The sequence below is a fragment of the Electrophorus electricus genome, chromosome 5, assembly GCF_013358815.1.
Source record: "Electrophorus electricus isolate fEleEle1 chromosome 5, fEleEle1.pri, whole genome shotgun sequence".
Taxonomy (NCBI): Eukaryota; Metazoa; Chordata; class Actinopteri; order Gymnotiformes; family Gymnotidae; genus Electrophorus; species Electrophorus electricus.
In genome coordinates this window covers 11,415,690-11,436,934 of record NC_049539.1, presented here as the reverse complement: position 1 = coordinate 11,436,934, position 21,245 = coordinate 11,415,690, and the positions used below count along the sequence as shown (strand labels likewise).

Genomic DNA, 21,245 nt, shown 5'->3' with positions numbered 1-21,245 from the left:
ATTTCCCGTCATGCTCTTGTCGGAAATTTACAAGAGAAACTGTTGAACAATGGAGCAGAAACAGAAGCAGCTTTTGGCCACAGCTGCCCTCGTATGTGCAGTGGTTTGTTCTGAAAAACGGCCAAAAAGGGCAAGATAAGTACGGCTTCCAGAGAACCTACCCCCGAAGTCTACTTTGTCTCATGTCTTATGATGTTCCTGTACCAGCTTTATTGCTTCCTGTTTGGTGCTGGAGAGAGCTCACCTATTGGTTGATAACAATGTCCATGTCAGTATTATCATGAAACTAATAGCTCATTTTAAAACGGTTGATTTTTATCGGAATTGTCTAGACAAGAAAAAGACACTTAAGACAGCTATCACAATGACCTTACTGCAAATGAATGAGATGACAGGGGTATGTTACAACTCTAGCAAAACACTCATGATTTTATTTTGACATTGGACATTTGTTTACAGTAAAATCGTTTGAATGGTTGCTTGGTGTGAGGCCTGCATTAGTTTAGAGTGTTGTCTGACAATCCCAGGATTATCTGTATTTTGTTTCATTTTTTACACTCTGTGATAGAGGATGCATTTCCATGTAGGAGCAGATGCATTCTAAAATGCAGCCAAAAGTTTTTTACCATGTAAATCAGACACAGCAATTGTCAGAGTGAAACTAAGTCCTATAAGATTAACGCCTTTCTGCTCAGCTCTGAGGTGTTGAGTTACTCAGGCTTTTCTTCTCTATTTGACGGAGTTCCTGTGATGGATTTATCGGTTCACAATTGAGTTTCCCTCAAGAGAACTCTCAAGTCACAATACACAGACATCACATCCAACTAGCAAAGGGTTCAAATAGTTTTTAAAAGTGGACTCTAAAATGTTTTTAAAGGGGTCAAATGCTATTAGTTTGGCAAATTGTGAAGTTTTGTTATTATTTTGGACTTCACAATATAGTGAATTGTAGTACTCACTGCACGGTTTACCCTATCCAATATTATCCACAAAAAGTTGCAATTATCACATTTACTTTTTTTTACAAGCACATAAACCAGTATTCCAATATTTTGTATGCTCCACAATTCAGATAAAATTTAAAAGGGCCTAGCTGTACTAGAATTATTGTTTTATTTATTATTATTATTATTATTATTATTGTTAATATGCTAATGTGAACTTTGCCTTAAACCAGTCAGTCACAAGCATCTTTATTTATACTTTATGTATTTTTCTCATATCTGCATGTCTTGCTGCCTTTTCACAGACCACATGGAACAGAGCAACTGGGGGAGGGGGTTGTCATATTTTCATCATCATTGACTCTGCCTGCTTGTAATCTATAAAATAGCCTTAAAAATATCCATACAAAACCAGACGTCATTCGGTGGCTTCCAGAAGAAGTTGCTACTGCTCTGAGGTGGTAGACATTTCTGGGTATATCCTGGACCACAGAAAAGTGACTGTTCAGACTTATTAAATTAACTCAGTGTAGCTACTGGGAAGGTCCTGTTTGGAGAGTGTCTCTAATTTATATGACTCAACCAACTACAAGTATACTTCCACTGGAATGATGTTTGGGTATCCAAAACATGCATGTTAAAAAAAAAACACCTACGGGATTTGATGTGCTCATGCACTCGCTGTCTTGACAGGCCACAGGGCTGTGTATGTGGGAGTCCACGTCCCTCTTGGAAGACAGAGCAGGAGAAGACATCGTCACCGTGGCCACAGACACCACCGCAAGCGCAAAGACCGCAGCTTGGAGCGTGAGGATGGGAGAGAGTCGCCCACGTACGGTAAGGCATCTCGTTCCTGGCAGGAACGTGACCAGGTGCTCACAACCAAATCTCTCATGTCCCTGTTATGACTGCATCGTTACCCTGGTAATATGTGTGGTGGATCATGTCATGAACACCGTAGTACTGTTTCTGCTTGGAAGTTATGATCTGTTTACACACCAGTACGCAGTATGGAGGGTTCACCTTACTGGACTTACTGGACATGGTGCAGATCAACTTTAGCACAAACCATTCTGAATCCTGCACCAAGATGGCTACAAGCACACCTGCTCCTCCTGAACCTGAAACAGGTTAAGAACTGGCTATGAACTGGCTAAGAACAGGTTTCTTAGCTGCTGTCCTCGTCTCCTAGCTATGCAGAACTCTCAGTTCCTCATGTGTTCCATTTGCAGACAGTCACACACAGCTTTGTGGTCTACTATGTCAGCCAAGTGCATAAAAGGAAGTGCTTTAATCGTAGCCTGGCTGCTATGTGATAACACAGCTAGATCATAGACATAGACAGTGAACTCAGTGAATGTCATTGTTTACAAAAAGTTACTTTTTAAGACATAGAAAAAGTTTCAACTTAATATAGACTTTGGACTTCAGCTGGGCAGGGATATTGTGTTGAGGTAGGGGTTCACGGTGATGCAGAACAACACTTTTGCGTTGTTCCTATTTAATGACAGGCTGCTGTAGCAAGGTCCTCAGCTCTATCAGAGGTGTTACACTGCAAGATTTTCAGGACACATACGCAGACAACAATCGCAGGCAAAGAATTCTTTGGTTGTGAATTTAAATCTGTGGTCTTTAAACATGTAATTTGTCATGCTTCTCAGTGCATGTGCAACCAATGTCATTGTTGCTATGACACACATCTAAAAAAAAAAACAATAGGGAGTGGCGTGGAATTATAACTATAGCCGTATAGAGAAAATGACATTTGTGGCAGCAGAGACAATGCCTTCTGACATCTCCTTTTGGCAAAAATAATTCACATGTGGATCAATAAAGCAGAATATCATATTTTAGAGCATTGTGGGTTTATTGCCAGAAAATCATATAGCAATGGTATAGTCTGACTTTGAGCATGATATTGCACAGTTTGTCATGGAATGTGGTAAAGATGTCAGCTGCCACGTCTCGGTACAGTGTGGCATGCAGTAAAGACTGCAAGTGCTGTAATCGCAGAGTAAGATGACTGGGAAGAAAGCCTAATCTGTGTGGTAACGTGATGGCCTCACACGGCAACGAAGACAACACTCTCGCCGGCTAGCTTGCTAACTCAGCTAGCTTGCTAGCAAAATGGCAAAGAAGACAAACATTGAAATTTAGAGATGAATGAACACTCTCAACTGTTACATGCACTCCAACTGGTTTCCTGATTTGTTTAATCTGAAATGAGAAACTGTCAAGCAACAAAAACTCAAATGTTGAGGGACATTAGACATGCCACAGCCTGCAAAACCAGAGACAGGACTTGCCTTACTTTCATTTATTTAATTTTAGCCTATACCAGGCCTTTGAAACATATGTACAGCCAAAATGTTGACCAGTAAAATTGTTGTGGCTCCCAGGGTGGTGTGAGTTTTATTGAAATGAAACAAAATGGCTCTTCTTTAAACTTTGGGTTGCCAACTCCAGCCCTAAATTGTGCAGTGCTCTGTGCCGGCGCTCTGGGCCTGGAGCTCCATTTTGCTGTTAAGGCCCCTCTTCTTCCTCTTCTCCATGGCAGACACGCCCTCGCAAAGGGTGCAGTTCATCTTGGGTACTGAGGATGATGATGAAGAGCACATTCCTCATGATCTGTTCACCGAGCTAGATGAGCTGCACTTTCTGGACGGACAGATATGTGAGTGGAAAGAGACGGCCAGGTAGGCATACCCCAACACCCTTAACACCCAAACACCCAGTGGCTTAACACCCCAACATGCAGCATCACTCTGGCATTAGTACCTTTTTAAAAACAGCATTCAGCATTCAGTAGTGTGCCCTCAAACACACCCAAGCCCTACACCATGCACATGGCACACAGCATGAAAACCCAAAACCTAGCACCGCCACCCAACATGCCACTGGACGAGGACAATGCATGAAGGTGGGTTTGTGTTTTGCATGTGTGTGTCCGCGTGGGTGTGTGCACGCAGGTGGCTGAAGTTTGAGGAGGATGTGGAGGACGGTGGTGAGCGGTGGAGTAAGCCGTACGTGGCAACGCTCTCACTGCACAGCCTGTTTGAGCTTCGCAGCTGCATCCTCAATGGCACCGTCATGCTGGACATGCGGGCCAACACCATCGAAGAGATTGCAGGTTAGCCTTTAGCCTGAGAAACATACGGGTTAGCCTTTATGCTATAGAGATCACGTTATTTTTTTTTGCCTGAAAAACATGCAGATTAGACTTGCTTTAATGCTCATAATACATTATATTTATGGTGACTTGTTGATGTACAGGTGTAAACTACATGAGCGATCGCAGACGAAGCTCACACATGGCACAGTGTTCTAATTGAGGAGGTCCCGATGGGGAACGCCTGTTCCACTATCTATCTATCTATCTATCTATCTATCTATCTATCTATCTATCTATCTATCTCTCTATCTCTCTATCTCTATCTATCTCTATATCTCAGAGAATTGGTTGATGACACGTGGGCAGTAAGAATCAGTTGCGCTGACCTGATTCGAACTTATGAAACCTGGGTTTCATTTGCCCTGACTTCACATACACTAACAATAACATGTTGGTTTATGTATTTTTTGCAAACTGGGAGATCACTTTCAAGCAAAATACATTGGCGCTCACTTATGGACTAATACTTGTTATGTCTGTGCTTAGAACAGAAACATTTATAATCATTTATATCCTATATTGAAAATCTTTCTATAGGCGTATAAAATTATTCTAATGTTTTCTACTAAGCTAAGCCTATTACTCACTTTGTTAGCCTGTGCCAAGTTAGGGCACGTGCAACCCGGGTTTCAAAATGTTGAATCAGATCAGAGAAATTGATTCCTTTTTTTTTTCGCTTTAATGGTTCAAAGGTTTTATTGCATTTTGTGGCACTATTTACCTCCAGCACTATTTGAAGAACAGACGGTCCTTACTGCCCATATTTCGTTAACTGATTCTCCCACAGTTGGTTCTCTTTTATCTTGTTTCTGTACAAACTAATGCAGAAACAACCGCTATATTCAGTTGTTTAGGTTCATATGCATTTTCGCAAAAGATAATATTCATCAGGGACCTCCTCAGTTGAAAGGCTGCAGTGCATGCGCCTGACCTGCAAGCGCTCGTGTAGTGTGTGTGTGTGTGTGTGTGTGTGTGTGTGTGTGTGTGTGTGTGTGTGCACATGTAGGCCTACATCAACAAAACAACAGGTCACAGGTGATAAATGTCGTGTAGTATGAGCAGTATTGATTCTGAGATTTAGAGATTTAGTTGTGTAGTGTCTACTTGGCCTAAGAAATTGCAGGTTAGACTTTACACAGAGACTTAGGCTGACAGAACTGACAGTTGGCTATTTTGTAGCCTGCAAACCCAGATTAGCCTTTACTTTGAGAAGTCAGAGTTTAGATCACAGAGAGACCAGATCACCGTTAAATCAGAAGCTGGCTCGTATCCACAAATACAAAAATGGTTGGGATTCCTATTCTCCAGATTTAATGAAAGTTTTTCTCTGTGTGTGTGTGTGTTATTGGCCGAGGGGCCCAAATACCTTAGAAAACTCATGTTCTCGGAATTTCAGTTTCAGATGAAGTCTGAATGTAGTCTGTACGTGCCGACTAGCTGACTGATTACTTCCCTGGCGTTCTTACGCCCTGCTGGAGACTGCAGTTGTAAGAATCCATGTCATCCCTCAGATATGATCATAGACAGGCTGGTGGCATCCCAGCAGCTGGACGACTCTCTGCGGGAGAAGGTGCGTGAGGCCATGCTGAAGCGGCACCAGCACCAGAATGAGAAGAAGCTTAGCAACCGCATCCCGCTTGTGCGCTCCATCGCTGACATAGGCAAGAAACATTCCGACCCGCACTTGCTCGAGAAGAATGGTGAGCCGCTTCACAGCCCCCAGTTTTTTTTCTTTTTTTCTTTTAGTCAGTTTGTTTCTTGGCTCTGTTGGCGGCCGCTTCCACGCGGAGGAGTTGCACGTTTGTCACCTCATATAGAGTCCTCCTTCTGTCAACAAAAAGAACAAATTGAAGTTGTTAAAAAAAAAAAAAAAAAAAAAAAAAGGGTGCGTATGGTGCACACTTAATGCTTGTGTGGTCAGCACTGAGCCTGTTTCCCTGGTTGCGATGGCAAGGATGGGGTTTGTTTTTTGTTTTGTTTTTTGCAGTGATTGATCGGCTGTAGATTAGAGACTGGTAGCTCAGCATGTTTGAAGCATGCCATGTGTCTTGCATTTATTTGCATGCCTGTATTTTGGAAACAACAAACGGTTTATGTTTGATATTTTAAAGCATCTGATCGCCTCTGTTAGGGAATGATGCTCATGAGGGCTCATGCATGGCAGTTAATGTGTATTGTTGTTTTGTTTTGATTTTTATTAACTAAAATTAGTTGAATAAAAGAAATTGAGTTACCTTTTGAATATAGTAGTTATATGGAGTAAATATATTTAAATGATGGACATAGGATATGTACAGGGCTGCACTGTGCTCTGGGTGTGCTGAGTACTGCTTTCATCTTTGAACTCGTCTCTGCACAGTGATTTGTAACTGCATTTTTGTTTGTTTGTTTGTTGCCTTATTTCCTTGCTTTATTTTTGCATTGTTTCCTTGCTGCTTGCAGTTTCTCCCGCTACACCAAATTCATGCCATGCCTCAGCTTCGTCGTGAATGAACTAACCCCGTGCACTGCTAGTTTGTTGTTTCTTTTACTCGTAATCACTATCATCATCGTCCACCTCCTCTTCCTCCCCTCTGGCTTCCATGCTCCTCCTCAAAGGAGAGGGTCTGTCCGCTTCCCGCCTGTCCCTTCTGAGACGCGGCACATCTACATCCATTCCCCCGACTCCTCACTTGCACCGGGAGCCCAGAGAGTCTCACAGCTCTCGCAGCTCCGTCATCCTCGACCTCCGGCAGCCAGGCCCCGTCTCCCTGCCAAACGCCTCGCCGCAGAACTCCCCGTTTGCTCTCTGCCGCTGCTCCCTGCCCCCACCTGGAACTCCCCTGCAGGGCCCAAAGCTGCTGGCGTCCCTGGGTGAGAGGGAGGACATCCCGCAGGTGGTGGTGTCCCCACCAGAAGAAGAGGAGCCACAACTGTGTGAGAGCTCCGCCCCGGAGGACCAGGCTATGTTCGACCCCACCCACAGCCCCCTGCCCCTCGCCCCTCCTTTTGAAGGCAAATACCGACAGGCGTTGGGCACGCCAGCACGCATCCCCCATCCGCTGCTCTCCTTCCCCTTTTCAACCCTCTTTCTCTCTTTCTTTTGGTCTCAACAATTCTCTCTTTACTTTCCTTTATTCACTGTTTTCTTCTTCTTTTTTTATTTCTGTGTTTTCTTTTTATTCTCTCACAAGCCTCTTATTCTTCCTGCTTTACCCAAGCTAACCTGGCCTCGCGCGTGCGTGAGTAAGCTGCTCTCTGCTAACCCCTACATTCATGCCACTCATGTTTCAAGCCCAGGTGGAGTTGTCACGATCAGAAATTAGTGTGTTGCCTGTTTGTCCAGCTAGAGATTATCACTTATTTGTACAATTATTTATAATTGCACACTTCTATTCAGAGCCAGTGAACAAAAAGCCTCACTTGGGAAGATGCACGTTGTTTAATGCAGCTGTAGGTGATTCTCTCTCTCACTTGATTTTGCAGTGTAGGAAGAATTTTTTCTTTCTTTTTTTATAGCTGGTTTAATGGTTTCTGTGAGTTCTGTAGCAACATATGCTTACTGGCAATTTTTCCTGATAAACTGAATATCATTTTGTCATGTTGGTTGGCTGTCATTGCACCTCGTCTGTCAACAAAAACCTTTATGATCACTTGGAGAGTCTGTCCTTCAAATAAGGTCCTGTAGCAAATTGCGTTATGTAAGTAAGTTAGCTAAGCATTTAACTGTCAAAGTAAAGAAGACTGTGGATCCATTTACCTAACTCCTGTCAATCCCTACTTGAATGCCAACCTTTTTGTGTCTGTTTTACAGCCATATAGGGATTTTCTAGGGGAAAAACCACTCAAATCCCTAAAGAAGAAGGCCTTGTTCCTACCTGCTGGTTCAGTTTAGGCTGTGAACTCTGCCACTGGGTATTTGAGGCTACTCGTAAGGTGACTGAAAGTGGAATTTTTATTTTGCGGATTGGAGGCTAATTTTTGTGTGTGGGGTAGAAGTTCATGTGGCTGTTGTGTTGTGTGGTGTCATGTTAGCCTGAGGATACATGGCTAGTTTTCAAACAAAGAAATAGCCATGTTGTAACTGAATTATAATTTATGTATCTTGACCTGAGCTGTGGTGATCAGTGCTGGTATGTGTTAGTATGTATCTCCAACTTCCTCCTGCAAATTATTATACAAATTGACCAATATTCAATCATTTAATGCACGTATTTATTTATCTATTTAATAAATTACATTTTATGTATCCAGTTAGATTCAAGGTCCTGTTTTAATGGCAGACTTCACCAATATAGGCCAGATCACAGGCTTTTAAACAGTACAGCAATTATACTGTATTAGCGTACAATTACCATGCTTTAGGTTGAGGTTTTTTTAAATTTATATAGCCAGTATATAAAAATTTGTTTTATAATTTAAACTATTGATAGAGCTGGTCAGTATTAATGTTTAAAAGCACTAAAGGTAATGAGTGCTCATGGTATTAAAGTGTCTCAGTAAACGTATGTAAAGTAAATAGAAGCAAACTAAGTATTAATTAAGAATTAAAACTTGCTTCCTTGGGGAATAGTGAACTTAGTAAAACCTCTCCAGCCTGATATGTCAAGATATGTCAAGACCCCTTTAAGTGTCGGAGAGCAGGAAGCTTGTCATATCTATAACAGTTACATGAACCTTGTGGCTATTCTCATATGGGCCTGTTCTCCCCCCTCTATTTGAACCCAGTGGCTGTTCTAATATGACTGTGCTCCCCCTCTCTGCTGTGGAGAGAATGTGAGGAAACCAATCTGAAGCATACTCCCATGATGCCATGGTGTGGTGGAGAGGACTTCCCACTGAAAGGCAGAGGGCCGGGGCAGAACGCGAGTCCCCCTCCTTCTCTTTCTGGCTGTCATGTCCCAGTACTGTTGATCTGACTCGGTGTTGTCATCATCGTGATGCTCGTCATAATGTAGTGTTTTACTACAGTGTGTTCATGCCAGCACTCTTGTGAGTGCATGTGTGTGCTTGCTGAGTTACAGTTAGGCATGTTGAGAATTAAATGATATTTTTCATCTAAACTCTGACATTAGACATTTCCTCACTGTAATGACTAATGAATAATTTAAGTATCAAATACGCTCATGATCAAACAGCCACTCCTTTGTCCTTTACTTGTGAAAGTGTAACCAATAATCTCACATCCTCTGGGACAGTGAGGCTGTCACCACTCCCAGCTTGATATAGCTTGATGTTGATTAAACATCACTATACCCACCAGTATTGAATATCAGCCAAGCCCTGTTCATCTGAGCAGTGGTATGTCTGGGAGGAATCTGCTCTTTTTTCTTTGTACTTCCACTGGCCTGACAGTATAATCTGAGGCTTTTTAATTTTGTCAGCTATATATGACTGATGATTAGTCCCTTTATGTAATAGTTGTAATGTCAGGCTTAATGAGAATTACCACAGCTTGAGAGGAGTGATACTCAACCCTACAGGGCATAGTAGGACATACTGTCCTAGTGCTTAAAGTGTCCATGCTACTTAGTCTGTTCTGGTAGATGTAAGTACCTGTGCTTCAGTTGTGTATTTCTGTGGGAGTGTCAAGGCAGTGTCTGGTCAGTTTTGTTGGGTTGTGAGCAGAGGTCTGGGATGGCTGAGTTTTCCGCCATCTGTGGGCCTGCCTGGGGACAGGATTCTCAGGAAGGCTGCGTGGGTGGTCTGCAGCGCATGTAGACACAGCAGAGGGCCATAACCCATACCTGGCTATATTTGCTGGTGTGCTCTCTGTGTGGTGATGCCTTCATTTGTTTATAGGCAGATTTTAACTTTGGACTACTTTATTAGTTAGAATAGAATGTCGTGTCTTCACATTCACTAAACTAAAAAAGTTAGATAATAGGCCATAATTGACTGACAAGCCCTGCATTGCTTTAAATGCATACATACACATATATACCCTTTCTGTCTCTGTAAGTAGCACACAAATAACCTATCCTCCTCTTCTCCCCGGTCAGGTCTGCTGGCATCGCCTCATTCAGCCCCAGGAAACTTGGACAGCAAACCGAGCGACAAACCAAGCGACAGCCGCATAAGTGCATCGGGGGTAAGCGTCCCAGGGTCTGGGGGCAGCCGTGAGAACAGCACCGTTGACTTCAGCAAGGTAGAGTTGTCCTGCAGTCCTCACACACACACTCACACACAAGCACATAGTGCTGTTAGAGGACGGAAACACTAACCTGTACCACGCGGGTGGCAGATCAACACTGAAATTGAGAACCAGGCCTAGAGTGGGTCATCGCCATGACAACAGAATTGTTTTATTACAACAAACCAGAGATACACTCTTACCTTTACACAAAACGCCCACCTGCATGCAGAACAGCAGCCGTGTGGTATTATTATGTTTCAATTTTGATGCACTGAATAAATGAATTAAATTATTAATTTAGATCAAACGAAGAGCCTACTGACGAGCCTACCGCAAATCCTCCAAGCAAAATGTGCAAATGTTACATCAGGATAAATATAAGTAGAAGTGGTCCTACTGTGGGCCTTGCTGTAGGTGAGATGAGATTTGATTAGGGCCCCGTCAGAGACACTGGTGTCTAATAGCACACACGCAGCTGGATTTCCCGGACAGTGCTGCTCTTTGTGAGAGTGGGAGCGTGGGACATGACACGGGCCAACCCAGGTTCCCCTCCACAAACCCAACACCCATCCTGCTCCCTCCACACTGCCTCCACAGCACCTATACACACATTCCTCACTGTCAGCGCATCTGTCTGCCGCTCTGAGTGTGTTCCGGTGGCTCATCGTAGCAATAGTTTGTCAGGCTGCTTTGAGCCGATTCCTTTAGAGTGCTGACTTGCTGCAGCAGCTCTCTCTCTCTCTCTCTCTCTCTCTCTCTCTGACCTCAGCAGACTCCATACTGACCGCACTGCCGACCAATACAAGGCCGTCTCACCCATGAACTAACATTAAATCATGAACAACAGGACTGAAGAAACTGAACCATGAGAAGAATTGTCAATTTAAGAGAACACAGGGTTTAAAGTGGCACAGGCGCAGCTGAGTATAGATGGGTTTTGTGTCGCCACACTGGACTGGTTGCAGAAAAGGGAAGTGGGGATGAGGGTAAGAGGGGTGATTCAGCTGTATAATCATAAGTGAATTCAGGTATAAACTAACCCCAGCTTTGATTTTGATCCCCGGCTGTGCGGTTGCTACGGAAACAGGACTGCCACCCCTCTTTCCACTGCCGTTGCGGCTCCTTGAGACCCACCGTAAGTCCCGAGCTTCCCGGCGCTGCTGCGGCATCCTGCATCGGTTCGTGTGGTCCGTGGTCCCGTGTGATGTCTTTGTGATCAGTGTTGTGCTGTTTAATAGTGTTTGATCTCTTAATTCACCATGTAATGGAGTCATCTGTGTTCTGGTTGTTGCTGCGTTTGTAGTCCTCTCATCACTGTAATTGATGTCCTTTGATCATCAGCGAGATAGACAGGCCGTGAGAGGCGAGCTGTGTACTGGGCTACAGGGATTCAGATGTCACTAGGTGGAGACTAGGTGTAGCTTCCCAGTCTTTCTTTGGTGTAGTGTTCCAGGCTGGAGGTGAGGAGTGGAATTATTCTGCAAACAGATCAGGTTCTCTTGGTCACAGGAGGAATCCGCTCTGCGGGTGTGTTTTGAACAGACACAGTTGGTTCGGCAGAGCCGTTGTCTTTAGGTGTCAGTTGAGTCTTCCAAAGTGTGCACCTTCGGGGTAACAAAACCAGCAGGGGAATGAGAACACACACAGCTCCGGAGCTCCACCCACCTGTGGCGCACAGAGGAATCGAATGATCAGTTCTGGTTGTGAAAGTACCATCTTTCTCTTCCCTCACACGTGTCTGTGGTTTCGGTGTGTCTTTCTGAGATTGTGCAATGCCTGTTCTGGAACAAGTTAATCGCTCAGTGTCCAACTGGTGCTTTCTGTTCATAACTATCTGTTTCCTTGTCTTTCATGAAGCAGTAACAAAGATATGTGTACAGGCCTCTGTTTTTGTGTGTGTGTGTGTGTGTGTGTGTGTGTGTGTGTGTGTGTCCAACAACGTGTTCATGTTTCTCATTCTTGGACTAGGTCACTGGCCTGCAGACCTTACTGAGCACTGTACTGTACCAGGAGTCCGTGTTTATGGGGCAGAGGGGGGGTGTTGTGGGGTGGTTGTTAGTTAATCGCTGGCAGGATAATAACATCCACTGGGCCAAATGGCGTGCAGCACCAAGAGGCCCTGTTCCCCATAATGCCAGCGGCTTCTGCTCTCTTCACCATTCTGTATCTGAGTCATCATTCGTCATCAAGCACAGTCATCTGCGTGTTGACCAGCACACGATGCACATTCTGTCTCTGTTTAGCTCTCATGAAAGACTACACTACCCATCTCTTTGATCCTTGACCCTCAGGTCGATATGAACTTCATGAGGAAGATCCCTCTGGGTGCAGAGGCATCCAACGTGCTGGTGGGGGAGGCAGACTTCCTGGAGAGGCCCATTGTCGCCTTCATACGGCTCTCACCTGCTGTCCTCCTCACCGGCCTCACAGAAGTGCCTGTTCCTACGAGGTAACGTGCGCGCGCACGCACACACACACGCACACACACGGACCCCACACCTGCCTTCAGTCATGCACTCCAGACACACTTCCCACACACACACACCCTGTACCCTAGTGATACAGTTACCTCTGCTCTGCTTAAGCTCTTCCCAGTAGATTCTGGTCTCGTTTCTCAGGTTCCTGTTTTTTCTGCTGGGGCCATTTGGGAAGGGCTCCCAGTACCACGAAATCGGACGCTCCATCGCCACACTGATGACAGACGAGGTGTGGTTCTCCCAGTTGCCTCCATTTATTTATGCACACCAACATTTTCTCACCTGCAAGGTGCAAGGTGCTGGCAACACCAAGGTCATGGGTTCAGTTCCCAAGGAGCACACATACTGAGATAAGGTCATACTGTGTAATGGATGTAAATAGTTCTGGATAAGAGGGTTTGCCATATGTTGTAAATGGAAATTACACACATTCACTAATTTATATTCACAAATTAACCTTTTCACGTGTTCAATAATTCACTCACTTATTCACATTTACATTTTACATTTGCGGTATTGAGTAGACGCTCTTATCCAGAGTGACTTACAAAAGTGCTTTGTCATTTACTCATAGAATACATCCTAGCCAGTGCAATAGGTTAGAGTCCAATGTACCAATGATCTAGAATACTGTAGAAATACAGGGATCACTGCTGATGCCTAGAAGTACAAAATACATAAGCTCTATCTTGGACAATGATAAGTGCAATAAAGAATAAGTACTATAGTTTGTTAGTCAACATCAGTGTAATAAACAATGCCCTACAATAAGTACTAGTTTCAGTTAGACAACATAGGAGCAGGGTCAGTGGTCATTTAAATATTCCACGAATAGATGGGTCTTCAGTCTGCGTTCACTAATTCACACACTGCATTATTCTGCTTCTACTCTCAAAACTCTCATCCTTAATAAGATGGATGCATGAATGTCTCTTTTCTTCAGCCATTTATCATTTAAACAGTGAGATTATGCATTTCACCATCTGTTCGCTGGTAAAAGTCAGCATGTCTGTAGATGGCCTGCCTGCCTAAGGGAAATCTGGGCCTGCGTAATGGGAACATCTTTGTCTTCAGTGGGGGTGTGAGAGCTGCTACTCATCCTCTCTCCCTTCCTTTGACCGGGCATTAGATTTTTCATGATGTGGCGTACAAAGCCAAAGATAGGAACGACCTGCTCTCAGGGATTGACGAGTTCCTGGACCAGGTGACTGTGCTGCCCCCCGGCGAGTGGGACCCCAGCATCCGCATCGAGCCCCCGAAGAATGTGCCGTCCCAGGTGAGCATGCTGGCTCAGCCTTGCGATGTCTGTCGGCTATCAACGCTCGTATCATCTGTCGTGTGGGTGTGTGTGTGCACGCACGCACGCTCGCGCATATGCATATGTATGTGCATTGATGTAAAGCTGGAGTTCTGCGGTTTGTTGTTCTCTATAGGAGAAGAGGAAGATGCCGACTTTGCCCAGTGGCTCCGCCCACCCATCCGATGGCATCAAAGAGGTGGCGCATCATGCCGGGCCTGAGCTACAGAGGACGGGCCGGTGAGCAGACACTCTTACCCCTGCACAAACAGCTCTGTGCAGCATGCTTCTTCCCCACATAAAGCTCGTGGTATCCAAACCAAGCGTCCTGCGCGAATCAGAGCAGGCTGAGCCCCGCATAGTGTGGCGTTCTGAGGCCTTTGTATGTTTCCGGCATTCTCTCTCTCTCGCTGAGACCCATAACCATATGGCCAGCAAGGCTAACAGTGATAGAAGCCTAGCAAAATCATTTGCATTATGCTAACAGTGGTCATGTTTACACTGTGCGTGGTGAAATTAGTTTCTCGTACTTCCTTACCCATGGAATGGCCTCAGCTGAAATCACTTATAAAGGGAATATTTAACCCCAATACTGACGCTAGAGCTCTGGATGGATGTACACATTAACATGCATGCACGTAGAAGCTTAAATGAATCGTGTGTGTGTGTGTGTGTGTGTGTGTGTGTGTTCCCTGGTGGGCCATGGTAGATTTGCCCTAAGCTTCTTTTGATGAAGCAGGCCGGTGCGTGTGAAGAGCGCAGCTCAGAACGGCCACCTCATTAAAGTGGCATTAGTATGAGCAACTGAGGGCGTGCTGAATGGGGCTGAACTGTGTCAGGCCTCGGTGTGTGAGCAGCTGAATGCAGGGGGGCTCGTTCAGCAGCAGCCACTGTGGCGCTTTGATCCGGCCTGGATGTGATCGTCCACACACAGCTGTGTTCCAGAGAGAGGGCTCTTCAAAGCGCCACAGCACACAGCAAACACACATTGGTCTCTTCACCCTGCCATACACTACCATATTCCTTCCCCTTGAACTCAGGGAGTTTCTCCTCAGCACTCTCGCCCCTGGCTTGCTCTGTGGGGGATTGGAACTTGACAGCTGTTATTAAAAAAACAAACAAACAAACAAAAAACTATATAAATAAAAATTGATTGATTACTAATGCTACTAGTGCTACTGCCACCAATACAACTACTAGTATTACTACTACTAATGGTGCTACTGTCACCAGTACTACTACTACTATTAATACTAGTACTACTAATACTACTGTAACACTGCTAAATGTACTGTAATACTGCTGTAACACTATTAATAGTCACTGCTGTTAACAAAAAGAACTGAAGTATTGGAGTTTAGTGACCATCAGGAGCAGACGTCTTTTCATTAACATTAATGGCTCTGCAGCTAGAGTCTGTCTATGGTCTGTTAAGTCTGTGCAAATGAGCACCGAGGCACCTGCAGGCCCCCTTTACAACATCTGCACTGTGACGCAGGCGATGAAGAGAGACCTGTCTGCTGAGGCCCACGTCCGAGTCCACAGCTCTCCCGTTCACAACAGCCTCTGATGTGTGGCACACTCACTGTGTAGCACACTGCTGTTAGCAATAACAACAACAATAATAACTGCTGTTGTTATTGATTGATATTAATCAGCGTATATGTAAGCTGTATGTAATCAGTGCAATCAAATTTAGATTTTTATGAACACATCCTACTGTGTGTTTTAGCTTTTTATTTCTTTCTGTCTCTTATCTCTCCCTAAGGTTCTTCGGCGGTTTGGTGCTGGACGTGAAGAGAAAAGCTCCGTTTTACTGGAGTGATGTGCGGGACGCTCTGAGTCTGCAGTGTCTCGCCTCCATCCTGTTCCTCTACTGCGCCTGCATGTCCCCTGTCATCACGTTCGGCGGGCTGCTGGGTGAAGTCACCAAGAACAACATCGTGAGTTTCCTGTCTGACCTCCTGTCATGGCTTTTCTTCTCACAGCCTTTGGCTTTCTATGTGTATCTTTGCATTCTCTCTTTCTCTTGTTCTCAGCTCTGTTTCTCTATGTCTCTCTCTATGTAGGAATATACTGGCTGGTCTCATCTCGCGCTCTCTCTCTCTCTCTCTCTGATAGAGTGCCATAGAGTCCCTGTTTGGAGCCTCGTTGACTGGCATTGCCTATTCACTTTTTGCCGGTCAACCCCTCACCATCCTGGGCAGTACTGGGCCCGTTCTGGTCTTTGAGAAGATTCTGTTTAAGTTCTGCAGGTCAGAAGCTCCATAACACCTCTGTTTGTTTGTTTAGATTAACTGGCACCCATGAGGAACAAACTGCAGTCTTATGACCACCACTATTTTGTTGACGTTCATATTTTACTACACATTAAGTAGCTCTTAGTATGGGTGTTTGACACTAGCACTGCCCCAAGTACTGACCTCTGTAGTGTTTTCTCTGCTTTAACACTTTGCTCAGTTCATAGAGGGCTGGATAATGAATTAATGAGCTGAAACAAGTGTTTCGCAGCAGAAACACTTGAGTTTTTCTGTGGCCCAGCAGGCCTGGAGTCTGAAACTACAAGCAAATAACAGGTTCCATCTACTGTCCTACAGCGCTATCTGGTGGTGCTAACAGACATAGACTTTAAACGGTGATTTCATGGTCTTCGTTTCAGCATTGTAAAAACAAAGATTATTGTTAAATTATACAGTGCGTGTTACACTGAAGACACTCTCTCTCATTTAAAATGATCTTAATGTTGTGATGACTTTGGGGACCCTAGCTATTTATTATTCATGCACAAGTAACAGAACTGCAGAAGGTCAGCAGATACTAGGTAATCCCAGAGGGTCTCTTGAACTGTAACCCAAGTTGAGGACTTCCACCCAGTTCAGTTTTTCAGCTCCATATACACGTCAGCTGTTAAGGGGCTTAGAGCAGCAGGAGCTCTGCATGCATCTCACTCTAGAGGACGCTGCCTCCCAGCATTCTGTGCTCTGTGGGGTAGAGCAGGAGGCTGCTGAAGGTGCTGCAGTGGCTGGCGTTGTCCCACATGTGGGAGTTGGGCAGGAGCTTGCACGCAGAGCCCGTCTCCTGCCTCCAGGAGCAGGGCCGCCCCATTGGCCGCCATGTCACTGCCTGGTCTGCTCGGGGGCTCAGCCACGCTCAGCTGCACCTGCTTGTTCCTGTATAGCTCAGTGCTCATCAGGTTGTCGGTGGGTGCCGTGGATGTGTACCTTACGTAACAGACACCCCGTAGCGGGGCCTTGAAGACCCCTGAAGGAAGGAGAGCGTGATGAACATCAGACCGTGTGTGTAACCCGGCGGTATTATGCTGTGATACATTTAGAATTATAAATAGCTGAACCCAGTGCTCCTTTTCAGTATGAAAACCATGTCCTTTAGTGTCTGCAGCATTGAGTCTGTGCAAGTGTGTGTGCTCGTGGAGGGGTGGCTGTGCGTATGTGAGCACAAAGATGTGTGTATGGGGGGTGGGGGGTGCGTGTATGTGTGTGTATTACCTGTCTCTGGGTCGTATGCATTGCCGACGTTAGTAAGGACGTCTTTTAGAAATGAGCTTTTTGTGAGACGTTTTTGTGGAAACGAGGCCATCACTTCCCAAGGAAACAGCAAAGGCCACTATAGGAGTGTCTGAAAGTCACAGAAACAAACGCTAGTGACATTCTCCTCAGCAATGTGCCCTGTTTTAAATGTTTCCCTCATGCTAAGAACCAACAGAACTCTATCCTATAGATAAAGATTAATGTAATGTCAACCATTATATCAGCACAAAGTTATAGCGCAGTAAGGGCCACACAACCCTACTACACTACCACACAAAGAAGCCTGTTTTAAAAAAACAAAAACACAAATGGTGAATGGTGGCAATAGCTTAGTAGAAGCCCTCCACCGAGGACTAAACGCACGAAACGGGCCGCTCTCACCTTTTTGACTCTGCAGTTGCTGTTCTACAGCTTTTAGCCTGTCCTTCAGAGCACTCGGCACTCTCTCTCTCACACACACACACACACACACACACACACACACACACACACACACACACACACACACACACACACACACAGAGTTTAATACAACATTGAGTTCTTGAACAGGATATCATAGAATATCATCATCTGCATTACACCTACAGTCCAGGCAAACATTTTGCAAGCACCACTTTTAGGCGCCTGTTTGTACATGATCTCCTGCTCACAGATTTTGTGTGTAGACTTCTGAGTGTTATTTTATTTATTGGGTCTCATGGTTGCCACTGTGGTTTACCACATCCTGGCATCCACCTCATTCATTCTCTACTGTAATGCAGTGTGGCTGTCGTGTTCGTCAGCTCGATCCGTGGTCCTGTCGTCCGCTCCCTCCTTAGCTTCAGCGGTGTTTCTTGTCAGCAGTTAACTCCTCCAGGGCAGCAGGGGTCACTGTGTTCTCCTGAGCCGCAGCGCAGCATAGAGTCCTTATTCAGCTTGGCCTTCCTCTCTGACACTCGAGGCCATGTGGAGAAGGGTCGTTCTTCTCCTGGCCAACCCGGGGCTTTTATCCCAGCCCCACACACATACCCATGCACATGCTTATGCAAACGCCTATGCTTGCACAATGCACGGCATACAAACATGCACTCAGATAGGAGATGGATCGATTTCTGTCTCTTCCTCCCAAAGCTGGAACCACGTGCAGTCACTTTAGCAGGTTCTGTCCTGGCCTATGCACATATTAATCAATCCGTTAGATCATCAATCCATCACATCACATCAGTCAGCTTGTGTCTTCAATGAGAAATCATTTTAAATCTGTAAATGTGTTTCTGACTATCTGTGTGTGTGTGTGTGTGTGTGTGTGTGTGTGTGTGTGTGTGTGTGTGTGTGTGTGTGTGTGTGTGTGTGTGTGTGTGTGTGTGTGTGTCCGGCAGTGACTACAGCCTCTCCTACCTCCCTTTGCGCACCAGTATCGGACTGTGGACCGCTTTCTTGTGCATCGTGCTGGTTGCCACGGACGCGAGTTCACTGGTGTGTTACTTCACACGGTTCACAGAGGAGGCGTTCGCTGCTCTCATCTGCATTATCTTCATCTACGAGGCCCTGGAGAAGCTCTTCTACCTGGCGGAGATGTTCCCCATCAACATGCACAATCACCTGGACAATCTCACCTTCTACACGTGAGAGCTCCGCCCCTCCTCTCCAGCTTTGGGGCGATGATGGGCATAAAATGAAACGGCTATGAAAATGGAACCGCGTTATTTTGGCTGTTGTCATTTAGTGTGGTTTAGGTTCAAGGTGTTCATATAGAAAGAGGGTGTTCCTATAGGTGATACTCTCATCCCCCCAGGTGCCAGTGCTCTCCACCTGCCAACTACACCCCTGAGCTGACATGGAATGTGAGCGGCTACACCCCTGACTCGATAAACTGGAGCGAGTTGGACGTATCTGTAAGTATGCGTGTGCATGAGAGTGTGGCCGTGTGAGGTTCTGCGCGCTCTGGCCCAGGGCCAGCTGCTCTGGAGAGTTTAATGTTTTCCTCAACAAACCGGCTGGTTGTCAGGCCTTCGTGAGCAGAATCAGCCTCTCCAAGCAGGATGTCGTGCTGGATATTCCTGGATATTCATATTGTCCCATACTCCAGATTAGTGGCATAACATTTGTTTCCCTTCTCCTCTCTTTGTGTGTCTCTGTCTGTCCGTGGTGTGTGCAGACGTGTCGTAAGCTGCGTGGTGAGTTTGTGGGCGCGGCATGCAGCCACCACGGCCCTTACATCCCCGACGTACTCTTCTGGTCCGTCATCCTCTTCTTCACAACCTTCTTCCTCTGCTCCTTCCTCAAGCAGTTTAAGACCAAGCGCTACTTCCCCACCAGGGTCAGTGGCCTGCTGCCCCTTTCTGACATGTGGTACCAAACGCAAACCCTCCCGCCCCGCGAGCCACCCTAACTAGCACCTCCCCTCCTACCCTGACATCTGCAGGTTCGCTCCACTATCAGTGACTTTGCCGTATTCCTCACCATTATGGTTATGGTTCTGGTGGATTACCTGGTGGGAATCCCCTCTCCCAAACTCAACGTTCCTGACACCTTTGAGGTAGGGGCTGTCACATCGGCCTCTAGTGTGATGGGGGTAGATAAAGGGACTGCAGGGGTTCGAGGGTTTATTTTAAGTAATGTGGACTCTCAGACTCGGGCATTCTGCTCACTCAAGCATTATTTAGAGAGTGGTTTGAACAACAGATCGATGGTAGTTATCTGAGCAAAATGAACCTGACTGCTCTCACATCTGTCTCTGTTTTCTGCTGTATAAAAGAGGTGTTTCATATTTTGCATCCATGTGTGAAAAATAAAAAAGGTTCTTTTTTTGGTTTGTTTTTGTGTGTGTCTGTGCATCGTGGCGTACGCTTCAGCCGACAGCGAAGGGCCGTGGCTGGTTGATGAACCCGCTGGGCAGTAACCCCACCTGGACACTGTTTGCCGCTGCCATCCCCGCCCTGCTCTGCACCATCCTCATCTTCATGGACCAGCAGATCTCTGCAGTCATCATCAACCGCAAGGAACACAAACTCAAGGTCAGAGGCACCTACTGGCAGCACTTCTGCACACTCTGTGTGTGTGTGTGTGTGTGTGTGTGTGTGTGTGTGCGTGTGTGTGTGTGTGTGTTTCTCATGGCTCTTGCCGCCGCTCCCCCTGCAGAAAGGCTGTGGGTACCACCTGGACCTGCTGCTGGTGGGAGTGATGCTGGGTGTGTGCTCTCTCATGGGGCTGCCCTGGTTCGTAGCTGCCACCGTGCTCTCCATCACCCATGTCAACAGCCTGAAGGTGGAGTCGGAATGCTCCGCCCCCGGCGAGCAGCCCAAGTTCCTGGGCATCCGTGAGCAACGGGTCACCGGCCTTATGATCTTCGTCCTTATGGGCGTGTCTGTGTTCATGACCTCTGTGCTCAAGGTGAGGCAGGCGCTCGACTATCTCTCTTTAGGTTTAATCAGCAGATCAATATGTAGCTAGACCAAGGCACTGTCTAGGATCAAATAAGAGTGATCTGTCTGCTTCTGTTCCCCAGTTCATCCCCATGCCTGTGCTTTATGGTGTTTTTCTCTACATGGGGGTCTCCTCCCTCAGGGGGATCCAGGTAAACACACCATTGATTAGTAGTCAAGCAGTACAGATTTGGAAATTTCAAAAATATTACTATATATAATTCAGTTGAACATATTTGAAAAAACACTGACTGCTTCCCATTAGTTCATTTACAAATGTGCACA

At 45.8% G+C, this 21,245-nt stretch overlaps 1 protein-coding gene across 6 annotated transcripts in view; it reads left to right on the top strand.

Annotated features, from left to right (window-relative positions):
- The window catches only part of slc4a7 (solute carrier family 4 member 7), a 37,128-nt gene that overhangs the window by 10,352 nt on the left and 5,531 nt on the right, over window positions 1-21,245 (top strand). For 3 of the 6 annotated variants that reach the window (XM_027005375.2, XM_035526609.1, XM_035526610.1), the window contains exons 4-22: window positions 1,638-1,781; window positions 3,502-3,640; window positions 3,914-4,074; window positions 5,628-5,816; window positions 6,715-7,110; window positions 10,098-10,243; window positions 12,523-12,680; window positions 12,850-12,937; window positions 13,838-13,984; window positions 14,142-14,245; window positions 15,774-15,948; window positions 16,127-16,260; window positions 18,915-19,160; window positions 19,331-19,430; window positions 19,694-19,855; window positions 19,961-20,074; window positions 20,391-20,552; window positions 20,677-20,928; window positions 21,044-21,112. In XM_027005375.2, coding sequence (XP_026861176.2) covers window positions 1,638-1,781; window positions 3,502-3,640; window positions 3,914-4,074; window positions 5,628-5,816; window positions 6,715-7,110; window positions 10,098-10,243; window positions 12,523-12,680; window positions 12,850-12,937; window positions 13,838-13,984; window positions 14,142-14,245; window positions 15,774-15,948; window positions 16,127-16,260; window positions 18,915-19,160; window positions 19,331-19,430; window positions 19,694-19,855; window positions 19,961-20,074; window positions 20,391-20,552; window positions 20,677-20,928; window positions 21,044-21,112 — 3,086 coding nt within the window. Of the gene's footprint in view, window positions 1-1,637; window positions 1,782-3,501; window positions 3,641-3,913; window positions 4,075-5,627; window positions 5,817-6,714; window positions 7,111-10,097; window positions 10,244-11,318; window positions 11,367-12,522; window positions 12,681-12,849; window positions 12,938-13,837; window positions 13,985-14,141; window positions 14,246-15,773; window positions 15,949-16,126; window positions 16,261-18,914; window positions 19,161-19,330; window positions 19,431-19,693; window positions 19,856-19,960; window positions 20,075-20,390; window positions 20,553-20,676; window positions 20,929-21,043; window positions 21,113-21,245 lie in introns of all 6 variants that reach the window. The other 3 variants (XM_035526608.1, XM_027005377.2, XM_027005378.2) reach the window with 3 other exon arrangements.